The 13,856-nt window shown below is 42.3% G+C and overlaps 1 protein-coding gene across 1 annotated transcript in view; it reads right to left on the reverse strand.

Annotated features, from left to right (window-relative positions):
* Window positions 1–701: 701 nt before the first annotated feature.
* The window catches only part of VDR (vitamin D receptor), a 91,834-nt gene continuing 78,679 nt past the window's right edge, over window positions 702–13,856 (reverse strand). Inside the window, exons 8-11 of the mRNA XM_027844264.1 lie at window positions 13,602–13,764; window positions 3,446–3,597; window positions 3,176–3,292; window positions 702–2,792 (exon numbers count right to left, since the gene is read on the reverse strand). Coding sequence (XP_027700065.1) covers window positions 2,533–2,792; window positions 3,176–3,292; window positions 3,446–3,597; window positions 13,602–13,764 — 692 coding nt within the window. The 3' untranslated portion in view covers window positions 702–2,532. The remainder of the gene's footprint in view (window positions 2,793–3,175; window positions 3,293–3,445; window positions 3,598–13,601; window positions 13,765–13,856) is intronic.

Consider the following 13,856-nt stretch of genomic DNA (forward strand, 5'->3'; position numbering starts at 1 on the left):
CTCCCCAGACAAAACTTCTTCCTAAAGCGCAGAGTCGATCCAAAGGGACTGAACAAATTGAGACATTTTATTTGGACTGCAGTTTAGTATAATGGGGGAAAAAAGCACTAGATTGGAAATTGGCTTGAGGAAAGGAGCCAAGATCTGGAGCTCTTCGATCTCTGCCCCCCCTCCCTTTTCACTGGAGAGCAGGGCTTCCCAATCTTCCACCTGAGGGAGAGGCCCTGGCTTCTGGCACAGTTCTTTCACCAACAGTGTATGTGTCAGTCTCGGATCTTAGTGTCAGTTTGTAATCCCAACAGATTGTGTGACCCTGAGGAGGTTGCCAGTCTGGGCTTCGGTTTCTTCATCTTTAAAATGACGGCATTGAGGGTTGGACTAGATGACCTTTAAAGTCTCTTTCTGCTCTAATGTTCTCTGATTCCAGTCAGGGATATTAGGAAGACCAAAGAAAGCAAAAGGAAAAGAAAGGGCTGTCCTCCTGCCAGGTGGTCTCAGAAGAGTTCTGACCATTCTTTAGCATTGTTTCCATTAACATACATCACCTATTTACATATGTCCTGCAGCCTAGTAACTATTTATACTGAGAGATCCATATAGAAAGGGATTCTTAACATGAGATGGGTGAAATTTAAAAAAATATATTTTGATTATTTTAATATGATTGGCTTCCTTTGTAATCTGATGTATTTAATACATTTAAAAATATTATTCTGAGAAGGCTTCACTAGACTACCCAAGGGGTCCATGACACAAATATGTTAAGAATCCCTGCTATGGAAAGATACTGCTTCAGAATAACCCTTTACCCCAACTGTCCTTCCACATCAACTGTACCCTTCCCACCTACACCTCTCATTGAATGAACCCATTCCTGAGTAACCTGTGTGATGGTATCCCACTTACTCTCTGCCTGGTGCTTTGTCAAAATAGATGAACTTGAAGTTCTGTCCCATGCAGAGAACAGGGTCACTTTAGGCTTCCTTTTTGGCCCAAAGTAGGGAATAAGAAAAGAAGGGAACCAGGGCTATTGTTTTTTAGTCTTACTTTCTCTCCTATGGGTAGGAGGCACCCGGCCCCTTTAAATATTTTTTAGTACTACTTGGGTGAGGACCTGAGGCAGAAGAATTCCAGCCTAATGGGAAGGAGAGTGTGACCTTGGCTCTGAGGTTCGCTCTTAGAGGATGATGTCTTGAGGTGATAGGTGAGTGAAGGGCATCTATTCTGGGAATAGAGTTCTTTTGAGAAAGGGAGCCAACTTCTGGAGCTTTTTTTCTTTGCCCTCCTTATTCACTGAGAAGGAGGGCTTTCCAATTTTCCAACTAAGTGGATGAAAGGAGCAGATGCTGGAGGGATGGGGACCAGGATGAGAAAGAACCTTAGGGAATCTTTCTCTTAGGATGGGAGGTAAAGCATTGTTGAGATAGGGGTTAGAGTGGGGAATGATGCTTTCTGTTTCAAGGGACTTTTTGTGTTCTGTCACACTACAGCTCCTTACAGCGCAGCCTCTGAAATCCAGGAAGAGGTTGTGAAGGCTTAGGAGGCTAGCTCTGTATGTCCTCCCCCTCCCCTCCTACTATCAACATTCCTGGGAGTTGCAACAGAAGACAAGAGATGGATTTCCCTTCTCTTGCTTTCTCCATTATAACTTTTGTCTTTCATGTAGCTCCCTTAGCAGGTGAGCTCCCTGATGGTTGCCCCCATTCTATGAATGAAGATGCAGCTGATTGGGTTCCAAGCTCAGGGCAAGGGGTCTACTTACTACTATTGCTGCTGCTACCATAGAGGCTCTGGAGGCACTTACTATGGTAACACAGAAGCAGTGTGGGCACTGAAGAGCCAGAGAGGAAGGGTGGAAAGTTTGGGAAGGTAGGTAACTATTACCACAGTCACCATGTCCCAGGAAAACCATTGTAGTGAATGTCCTGCACCTTTCCTAGTCTTCCTGGACTCCCCAAATCCAACCCTACTATAATTCCTAAGTGGTACAGGCCTGCCAGGGAAATGCATATATGCAAGCAAATTATTCATCTTTGGAGACGGGGTAGGGCTGAAGGATCCCTCTAGGACTCGGGTGTCTTGGAGGTACAGGTGGCTCTGTCCCTGAGGAGTGGACATGTGTCTATTACATGATCTCACAATACCTGCTGGCTACCATGTTAGGGAAGATACAGGTATCCATCCCCAAGCCAAGCCTTAACATTGAGGTTTCTGTCCTCTGATCCCTGTCCCCTTTGAGTTTCCTTGTCAAACAGTGACTTTTAACTGAGGTCCAAAGGGGCTGGGAAGCCGTCAAAAGGGCATAGGGTGGGGAGAGGTCCTTGGACCCCTGGCACACAAACTGGACAGGAGAAAGGATTGACCTGGGGTGGGAGGAGGGAAGGGAAGGAAGGCAAGGAGGGGGCTGAGCTACAGAGGGGTGGGGAGTGCTGCTCAGCAGCAAGTAACCAAAGGATTCTGGAGCTGGATGCCCATTTGCACCACCCCCTTGGAGTGTGCCTCCTGCCCAGGTAGTAGCACTGGCTGCTCCAATCACGAGATCTCATTGCCAAACACCTCAAGCACGAGGGGGGTGAGCTTCATGCTGTGCTCTGGTTGGAAGGAGAGGCAGCGGTACTGCTTTGAGTGTTCCTCATTGAGACTGCGCAGGTCTGCTAGCTTCTGGATCATCTTAGCATAGAGCAGGTGACTGCCAGGTGGAGGGTGGCGGCAGCGAATATAGGTCTGCAATGTGTTGGACAGCCGGTCTTGGATGGCCTCGACGAGTGCTGCGTCCTGCACTCCAGGTCGGTCTGTAGGAGAGAGAGTGGCAGGGGTGGCTTCTCTGAACCCCCTCAATATAGCACTGACACTGGGGCTCCTCAGACACTTCCCCCTCCCCACTACATCTTTCTTAGCCACAGATCTAGGTAACCATTTACTCATGGGATAAGTGCTGGCTTGAGAAGAAACCTTTTCCATTCTATTCAGGACTGGATTTGGATTTGAGAATAAAGATGAGTCATTTATCTTTTCTCTCGACATAGCTTGGATGCAATCATGTGGGAATCTCCCTTCCTACCTCATACCCGACTCATGCCATGCTCCCCAGTAGGCCTCTCCTTCCCCACCCAGCCAGATTCCAGTTTTCCTTGGACCTCCCTGACTCCTCTGGTCTTGGCTGTAGGCCCCATACCTGGGGACACAATGCAGATGGCCATGAGTAAGACGTGTTCTTCTTCATGCAAGTTTAGCTTCTTCAACCCAATCTGGAACTTGATGAGTGGTTCAATTAGTTCCAGGCTGTGTCCAGCTGTGGAGGAGAAAGGCCATGGATTGTGGGCAGTGTTCAGAGTTCAGCCCCTCAACATGAAGCTAGCTGAGTTGCTTCTCTCACTCTCCCAATCCTCCACCGATTTTTCTGGGTCTAGGAGAGATTGGGTGAAGAGGGCCTGCAGTGACTCACCTTTTGTGACATCACTGGCACGGTACTTATACTCTTGGCTACCACAGGTCCAAGACATGTCATCCATGATGAAGGATTGGTTGGAGCGGAGCATGATCACTTCTATGGCACTCGATTTGAGCAGCACAATCTGGTCCTCAGAGGTGAGGTCTCTGTGAAGCAGAGGTGGGGATGTGGGGGGCATAGAGAATGAGCCCAGGGTATTGGCCATTACTACAAACCCAAGTCAGCAATGCAATGCTAGTCACAGGACACTTTTGTGCCTAGCATGCAGAAGACATGCAGAAAAAGTAAATAAAATTATTTCTGTCTTTAAGGAGTTTACAAACTTATTAAAAAGAGTACTAATAATGATTCTCATTTATAGAGTTACAAAGAGCCTTACATACAATATATCTCATTTCATCTTCCCAATGATCATAGGAGGTAAATAATGGAGCCAATGTTTTAACGAATGAGAAATCTGAGGGACTGGAGAGGATGAATAATTTTCCCAATGTCACACATGTTGTGATTGGTGGTGCTAGGATAAGAACCTGGGTCTTATTTTTTTAAAAATAGATTTTTGTTGACATCATAGTGTTCAGCACATAAGCACTATATAAATATTAGCTGTTACTGCTATCTTTTGTTTTGACATAGCCTAGATTTTCCCCTGCATCTCTCCTCTTGTCTTCTCCCAGAAAGTTATTCTTTATGGCAAAGAACTTTTTTTTAAGAGGAAGAAAAAATTCAGCAAAACCAATCAATGCGTTAAAAATATCTGACACCATATGCAATGTTCCATATTTGTGGACCCTCCACATTCAAAAAGAAGTTATATCTCTTTTTGGGGCCAAAATCCTATCTCCTCATTCAGTGTTCTTTCTATCACACCATTCTTCTTCATATAAGGGCAAAACTAATAATAAAAAAGGTAATTTTAAAAAATAGGTAATAAAAAACCAAGAGAGTCTGCAATTTAAGTATCAAGGCAAGTAATAACATGGTGGTTTTAAAGTGGGGGCAGAAAATGTGGTAGGGGAATTCATGCATAAGGTAAGGCTGTTAGAATAGATGGTCTCTCTAAATTTTTCCTACTCCAAACCTTCCCTAACCCTGGCCAGCCAAACCTGACGCAGCAGAAGCTGCAGTAACAGGCAGTCAGAGGCTATGGGAATTTCTTTGCATGCTGACATTGATTTAACAGCATGTTAAATAATATGGTAAGTTCTTAGCCAATGATTAGCTCGTTTGCTTTGAGTCACTACATTGGCCTGGCAGGAGAGTAGCCTGGGGCTGCCAGAGTACATAGATTTTCTGGATCCTTGCTTTTCCTCCCTTTTCCTCTTTTCCTCCCCAAGGTGAATAGGAGCAAAATCCTCCTCTAGTTTCTTCCTTCTATATCTGTTCTATAGATTTTCTAGGCAAACTATGCTTTTGTGTGTACTTACCTGTAAGTATGCTGTTCCATGAATATAATTCTCACTTTCCTCCTCCCTCTGTGCTTTCACTCATATCAGATCATAGGATCTGAGATTTAGCGTCAGAAGTGACCTCAGATTTAGCGTCAGAAGTGACCTTAAAGGTCATCTAGTCCAAACCCTTCATTTCACATAATTCGCTATGACTGAAATACCCTCTTTCCTGGCAGAAATCCTACCAATCTTTCAAGGCCCATACCATCACGACTAGATCAGGTGTGTTAGATAATTAGGTAAAACATTTTCTAAAAAAAAAATTATCAGGCAGGTCAAACCTTTGGATCAAGTGAGCTGTGTAGACTACATATAAAGAGAATATATACAAATATATATATTTGTATACAGAGAATATATACAAATATATACAAATAAATACAAAGTAACTAAGTAAAAGGTAGTTTGGAAGGGAAGGCACAATCATTTGAGGGTATCAAAAAAGGTTTCATGAATTTTGAAGGAAGGGAGAAATTCTATGAAGTTCAGGTGAGGAAGAAGTGCATTCCAGGTTCAGCCAGTGCAAAGGTATAGAGATGGCAGAGGGTCATGGATTAGGAACACAGAGGTCAGTTTGGCTACATCACAGATACTTGGAGGGAGAGTAATGTCCAATGAGGTTGGGGTCAGGTTATGAAGGGATTTAAAAGCTAAGAAAAAGTTTATTTTTATCCTAGAGGTAATATGGAGCCACCGAAATTGTTTGAGTAGGGGAGTCATATGGTGAGATGTGCATTTAAGGAAAGTTGCTTTGGTAGCAGCATGTAGGATGGACTGGAGCTTGGAGAGACTTGAGAAAGGGAGGCTAGTTTGGCAGTTGCTACAATAGTCTAGATGAGAGGTGACAAAGAACTGAAGCAAGTTGATGTTTGTGCAAGGACAGAGACAGTATGGATATGAGAGACAATGAGGAGGTAGAAACAGCAAGACTTAGCAGCTGATAAGATATATGGAGTATAGGAGAATGAGGAGGAAAGGATAAGACTAAAGTTATAACCCTGGGGAATGGGGATGTCTTCAATAGAAATAGAAAAGTTTTGGGGAAAGATAATGTTTTTGACAAGTTGAGTTTAAGATGTCTCCAAGATATTTAGTTGATCTAGTTTAGGTGATCTGGAAATGATGTTCAGGCAGAAGACTGAGGTTGGGGGTAGGAGTGTGTGGAGAGAAATATTTATATTTATATCTATATCTATATTTATATAGATGTATATAGTGTATACACAATGTATTCACATGCATGTATATATACATACACATATTTAAACACATATACATATATACAACCAATGAGATGATAGTTAAACCCATGTCAGTTGATTAAGTCAATAAGAAATTGAGTGTAAAGACAGAAAAGAGACCCAGGAGAGAGGAGTGTCACAAAAACCCAGAGTATCCAGGTAGTCAACAATGTCAAATGAAAAGATATGTCAAGAAGGATGAGGAACTGAGAAAGACAACCAGATTTGGCATTTAAGAGATCCTTGGTAACTTTGGAGAGAGCAGTTTCAGTCGAGTGATCAGTTAGGAAGTTAGATTGCTAAGGGTTGAGGACCACAAAAAGAAGAAAGTAGTGAATGTAGGCAGTTTTTTCAAGGACTTTGGCTGAGAGAGGAGAAACAGAGGATGATATTTTAAGGGGACGGCAAAGCTTAAGTGAATGTTTTCTAAGGATGAGAGAGAGTTGGGCATGTTTGAAGGCAATGGGGAAGAAACCATTATTTTGAGAGAGGCTGAAGTTTAGAGAGAAGGGGGTTGACTGAAGATATAACATGCTAGAGAAGACGGGAGGGTATGATATTAAGGATACATGTAGATTGGTTGACTTGGGCAAGGAAAAGAGTCATTCCACTATCATAGACTGAGGCAGATGAGGAGAAAGAGATGGGACGATGTTAAGGGGCTTTGTGATGAAGAGGAGAGATCTCATGTTGGATAATCTCAATTTTATCTGTAAAGTAGAAGAGAAGGCCATCAGCTGAAAGGGGAAGAGGGTGGGGAGAAAGAGGTATGGTAAGTTTGAGGAGAGAAGAGAAAGTTTGAAATAGCTTTTGTGTGGAGAGTTACATAGAGAATCAATTAGAGAGGAACAAACAAATTGCCTTGCTCTGGTGAGGGCCCAGTTGAAGTTGATTATCATGGATATACCTAGTCAGCAAGGCTATCTGACTTCCTCCAGCTCTGATTGGCAGCATGTGGAGGAAGCAGATGGTAAGAGCAATCTAGGGTTGAGATTTGGCAAGAAATGATCAGAATAGGACAAGGGGATGAGGAGAGTAGAGGACAGTATTGTACTGAATTGGATAACTATAGGTTTGAGATTAAAGAGTAAAGTCAGAGCAGGAGAATGACCTGAGGAAAAACTCAAGGGTGGAGGTATTGGAGGGTGAGATGAGGATGGAGAAAAGGTTTAGAAGAGGTGAGGCACAGGGAGAGACTAGATGATAGCAGTTTAGACTTTAGAGGAATGTCAGAGTTTTTAATTAAGGAAGTAAACTAACTCATGAGTAATGATGAGATTGAGGGTATGATCATCCATCCTTGTACATGAGTGAGGTTGAGTAAAGTAGTAGGTCCTGGGATTCAAAGAAACTAAAGAAATGGGGGGCTAGAAAGTTTGAGGGAACATCAATATGTATGTTCGAGTTCCCTAGTGTAAAGGAGCTGGGTGGCACAGTGGACAGAGTGCTGGGCCTGGAGTCAGAAAGACTTGAGTTAAAATCCAACCTTAGACGCTTACTAGCTGTGTCACCCTGGGCAAGCCACTTACTTCTGTTTGCCTCATCCGTAAAATGAGTTGAAGAAGGAAATGGGAAACCACTCCAGCATCTTTGCCAAGAAAACCTCAAATGGGGTCATGAAGAGTCAGAAACAACTGAAATGACTCAACAACAAAAGTGTAAGAGCAGAAGTTAGTGAAGCAGGTGCAGAACTCTTTGAGAAGGGAGGAAGAATGGTTTGAGACCTAGTACTCAACAGTTGCTACGATCTAGATTGGATGAAAAATTTTAATAGTTAGGGGCAGCTGGGTGGCGCAGTGGATAGAGCTCCGGCCTTGGAGTCAGGAGGACCTGGGTTCAAATCTGACCTCAGACACTTGACACTTACTAGCTGTGTGACTCTGGGCAAGTCACTTAACCCTGATTGCCTAAGCAAAAAAAAAATTTTAATAGTGAACTTTGAAGGACAAGGTATTGAGTGATGGTAGTAAAAAAAAATCTGAAAGAGGCAATGGAGAGAAAGGAGTATTCCAATTCCATCTCCCCTCCCCACCAGGAACAGTGTGTGTATGGGGTTGGTAGGGTGATGGAGAGGAGGTGTGTGAGTGAGGGTACAGTCACTGTTGGAGAGGACGGCTGGCGATTCAGTGTCATCAATCAGATGTCAAATTTCAATGAGAACTGGAAGATGGAAGGAATGTAAGAGAAAATTGTCCAAACTGAAAGGAAGTTTGTTCACCTTGGAACAGGAATTCCAGATGGTGCAGTGAAAGAGGTGGGTAGGGTTAGAATGAGGCATTAGTGGGATAGGACTGAGTAGGACAGTATGAGAAAACAGGAGGTTAGAGATACCATTTTCCTATGTGGCTAGTGATTGATAAGTGCAAGAATGGGAAGACAAAGAGGTGGAAGGAGATTGTTAGTCCCAAGTGTAGTAGTATGAGACTATGAATGACAAAGCTCAGAGTCTTTGAGAGGTATATATAGTCTTCTATAACAGTCCTTATTAAATTATTAATTACTATTAAATAGTCCTTAAACTATTTAATGATATATTTCCAAATGCTGCTCCCTTCGTCCCCAATTTTATCTTCTCTAGACTAATTTATCTCCAGTACCTTCTATCGTGAATCATATTACATGGTTTTCTAGATGCCTATCATTCAGTTTCTCCTCAGAAGATAAGTTCCAGTTTGTTAATGTCCTTCAAAATGTACTCTAGATATGGCCTGACCAGAACTGTAGTATAGAGAGGCCACTGCTTCCTGTGATTTGAACAAAATTTTTCTGTGAATACAATTTAAGATAAAAAATGAGGAGAATCCGAACACCCTTGGTAAAAAGTAAAGGAACAGTGACAAAGGAGAGGAGAAAAATGAAGGGGAAGTAAGAAAGAGATTTCAGGAGAAGGGAGAAACCAGGTTCTAGTAGCCTGCCTGAAGTCTTAGGAATTGAAAGAACTTTGAAAACTTTACAAATGTAAAGAATGGTTCAGTTTAGCCTGGTTCATTCCTCATTCTTTTAAGAACTTAGAAGAAGCTTATATGGGTGGGAAAAAAAGCAAACTAAAAGAAAAAAAATTATTTCTATCATAGCAAGGCAGAGAATGACCAGGGTAGGGAATGGGTTGGACTTAGGACAAAGGCATCTAGACTGGAAGGATACTGATTATAACCTACACTATAGCATCTCCTTGTCTTCGTTTCAGCTGGTAATCAGCCATGTGCAGTTTGGACATTTACTGATCATCATATCAATAGTAAGTGCTTTTTATGTCTTAAGGACAAGTGGCCTAAATAACGTGTTGCTGAAAAGGCAAATCAAATATCAAGACGTCATTCAAATCAGAACCTTCAGCTCTAACGTTTTATGAACCAATGGGACTACTGCTATTGGTCCTTCCAGCTATACACAGGTTCACACCCCTCATACTTGAAGTGTTTGGCAATAACATCTTCCAGTTGGGGCACCTGGTGGTACCTAGGGGTAGGTCACATTCTGAAGAGTTTGTTGGAATGGGCTTCTAGTTCCAAGAGTAGCCCTCCCTGCCCTTCTAGAACTTAGCCTCTCCCTTCACATCTCCCTGCCTTCCCTTCCCACCAGCAAGTCCTGGCTCCTATCTAGCCTAATCATCAAGGACCCCTGGAGCTATTGGCCCCTATGGACTTCAGTTGAGTCAGTGTTTCTTTGACAAAGAAACTCAAGGGTGTCAAGGCCAGACAGCAGAGAGCTCTATCATCTCTTAGCTTTCAGCCTAAAGGATGTTTGTGGATACTTGGGGTCTGTTTTGATACCCCAACAATGATTTCCTTATAGTGTCTCCTTCCTTCTAGGGGAAAAGATAACTTGTAGGACCTAAGCCTTTTAATGCCTAGCCTAGAGGCTAAGGAAGAACAGTCAAGCAGTCAACAAGCACCTACTATGTGCCAGGCACTGTTCTGAGCACTGGAACAGGGCCAAGGCCAGGCCCATACTCAGCTCCCAGTCTATGCTGGTCACATGCTTATATAGGGGTTTCCTAATGTATCCCCCCCCACCCCTAACCTATTCACATAGTCTCATTCTCCCTTCCCTAAACCCTCCACCTTCCACTCCTACTGCTGGGCACCAAGATCAAAGCCACAAGGGATAAAGCTACTGTTCCTTCAGTTCTTGGAATAATAGAACCCTCAAGCTCATAAACTAGAAGAACCAGGTTGCTGGGAAACTGCCTGCCCTGCCCAACCCCACGTGGGTCCCACCTGGGCCCTGAGGTCTTCACCCTGATCTTTACCACCCTGGACCTTGGCACAAGCTGTACCATTGTCCTTCCAGAAGGCACTTGTCTAGGCAGACTTGGTCTGCAGTGAGAAAACAAAACAAAACAAAACAAAACATTGGCATTGATTCAGAGGAAGAGAGTTTTTAAGATCCTTAAGGTACCTCAGAAATCATCTAGTCCTTGGCCTATAGTGAGCTTTCACTCTGGTAGTCACGTGCCTATATAGGAATTGTTTGTGTGTCTCATAGACCCTTTGGCAGTCTAGTGAAGCTTGTGGACTCCTCAAAATAATGTTTGTTGACTACTTTCATAACTGAAAGAAATACTACATTTACTGTTAATGAAAATAAAGATGTAATTTTTTCCCATCCCACAACCCCCTCTCCCCAAATCTATCCATGCATCCCTTGGGACCGCTGTGGACCCAAGGTTCAGCACCCCGATCTAGTCCAATTCTCACATTTTACTATTGAGGAAACTAAAGCCCAGAGAAATGTCAGGATTTTATTTCAAATCTAATATTCTTTCTGCTAGACATATCTTTTACTACCAACAACTAGCATTGATTGATTAGTTCATGTTATCATCTAAGCGTCTATTGAATTTGCCAACAACTCTCTCTCTCTCTGGCCTTTCAAGCAGGGCATTCCAGCCTCGGGGAAAACCAAGGGAAATAGGGATTTGCTCATCTAGGATCTAGAAAGTGAGACTAAAGTCACTGAGAGCCACTGAAGTGAGCAGGGTGTGAAAGGAAGGAGGCAGAATTTAGGATTCTTACTGAATGAACGATTCCTTAGGGGTCCCAGTACAATCCACCATTGCATACAAGGTGGATTCTCATTTCAGTCAGAACTGTGGTACTTGTAATTAAGTCTCATTAAAATAGAACTATGTTGCAATGGTGTAGAAAAGAGGTACACTGTGCTGTTTATGATTTTTCTCACAAAACAAATGTTAGCTCTATGCTAAACCGTATTTGCAAACCATAACATATTGGATGGGGGTGAGAAGTAGGGATTTACTGAACAAAGGGGATATTTTGCCAATTCCAAGTGGGCACATGCTGGGTATGTGGCAGACACAGTCACAGTCAACTTGCTCGTTGCTTGATTGCTACGACTGTGCTATGGATTGCTATGACACATCCCTGCTGTGCTTACTCTATTTGAATACAATTAAGCCACCCTTTTAGTAATGTTAAAGCATTTATCTAGGCTTTAAAATTTGTAAAGCACTTTACAAGTATTATCTCATTTTATCCTCTTGGAAGATAAAATGCTGGGAGGTAGGTACTGTTATTACATCCATTTTACAGATAAGGAAACTGAGGCACAGTAAAGTTAAGTGACTTGCCCAACTTCACATATATAGTAAGTGTTTGAAGCCAGATTTGAACCTCAGGTCTTCCTGACTACAAGTCTAGAGGTCTAATCATTGTGCCACCTAACTAATAACATTTTACTCTGATACTCTGCTGTGGCATGGAGGTGATCCTAAGTTCTCAGAGGACGTGCCCGCAGAATGTAAGCTCTGAAAGGTCCAGCCTAGGTGGAAAGGCTCCATAGGTCTCATGATAGGCAGTACATCTGTTGTTTGAGGACCAGTGTAGCTTGGTTCAGGGAGTTTCATCATCTGTGAGTTGGTCATGGTTATTCATGAAAAACCACCTATTAAGTCATGGAAAGGGTAGTGATTTCTATCACCACACTGATTAAATCACGATTTTAAAAAGTATTAAGATAAGATGGGGCAGCTAGGTGGCGCAGTGGATTTAGCTCTGGCCTTGGAGTCAGGAGGACCTAAGTTCAAATCTGGCCTCAGACACTTGACACTAGCTGTGTGACCCTGGGCAAGTCACTCAACCCCAATTGCCTCAGCAAAAAAAGCACAAAAAAATAAGATATTATTTTTTAAAAGTTAAATAAATTTTTATTGATATTTGTTGTTTCATATAGCCTATTTCCCCTTTTGTCCCCTTCCTCTCCCACACCATATAACAAAGAATTTTTTTGAAATGAAAAAGAAGAGCAAAAAACAGTAAAACTGTTACATATATTGAAAAAATCTGATAACATATACAATGTTCTACATTTGTGGGGCCCCCCCCACTTCTGCTCAGTAGTAGTGGGAGGTGAGTTCTCATATTTTGAAGTAAGATCTTCTTAAGACCACTTCACATGTTTTGTCAAATACGTTATTTTTGCCAAATATGTCAAAATGCTTTGGAGTTTTCTAAAGTGTTTTCTGGTTTGTTTTGGCCAAGAATGTTGGAGACCTATTAGTTTTGGGGCAGGTAGGAACGTAAAATAAAATGATACTGGCCAAGAGAGGTTGGAGAATAACTGGGAAGAGCCCTGCACTGATTGGTCAATGACCATAATTATGTTGGGGAGACAGCAGTTTATCAGTCACTGATGCTGTTGAGATGAGGCATAATGCTATGGGATTGGAGAATCCCACAGGGCAGCCCACTGTACTTCAAAGTTTGCTTCTACCTTAATGTGACTGGAGCCCTCCCAACCTGAGGAAAAAGAAGCACGCCATAAAACTAACCAACAACAACAAAAAGTTACCCATAAAACTCTAACCTTCACAACATTTTGAAAACACCTTAAATTTTGTTAAGACTTATTACAACTGTACAGGTTCTCAGGCAAAGGTACTGCAATATATACTGTCTTTATTAACAGGACAAAGTCTTTCCGAAATGAACTTGTGAATGAATCTGATAAGTTCTTGAAGAGAGTTGAAGGAGGCACTGCTTACTGGAAATAATATGAAAGTAGGAGCCAGGCTTCTCTGCTAGCTATTTGGGTGCCTTTGGGCAAATCACTTCAATTCCTTATTTGTAAAATGAAGTCGTTGGGTTAGATAATGTCTAAGGTCCTTTCTAATTCTAAAGTTCTGTTATTCCTTTAGCAGACTCTCCTATCCAGAGAAGGAAAGTCAGTATAGACTTCCACAGGGACACAAAAGCATGCTCCTTGTATATAGTCAGACATTATATAGTTATTTGTTCAAGTCAGATTCAATTTCAACCACTTAAACTAGTAACCCATCTTTCTCCAGGAAGACGACCTTGTTTAAAAATATACACTTAACAAACCTATCCCTCAGCATGGGGTAGACACTGAGGGTAATTTTGTGTAGTTTTGCATTAAAAGAATATGGAGATTAGATATAAACCACTTTTATTATCCAGAATTAAGGCTTCTTACCGGAATCCTGGAATCATCTTGGCAAAGCCAATAACTTTCTGGATGCTGTAACTGACCAGATCAGCCAGGTGGGGTAGCATGGAGAGCTGGGACAGGTCCAGGGTCACAGAGGGATCCTTGGAATCCTCATTTAGCACCAGGTTGGAAAAGGGCTCCATAGTGTCTGAGGTGAGGAAAGAAGATGCCTAGATCCTCATCCTGTATCTGCTCATTTTATTATACCATCAGTCAATCAACATTTATTAAGCCCCTATT

The sequence above is a fragment of the Vombatus ursinus genome, unplaced genomic scaffold (assembly GCF_900497805.2).
Source record: "Vombatus ursinus unplaced genomic scaffold, bare-nosed wombat genome assembly UNPS02014941.1, whole genome shotgun sequence".
In the NCBI taxonomy this organism is placed as follows: domain Eukaryota; kingdom Metazoa; phylum Chordata; class Mammalia; order Diprotodontia; family Vombatidae; genus Vombatus; species Vombatus ursinus.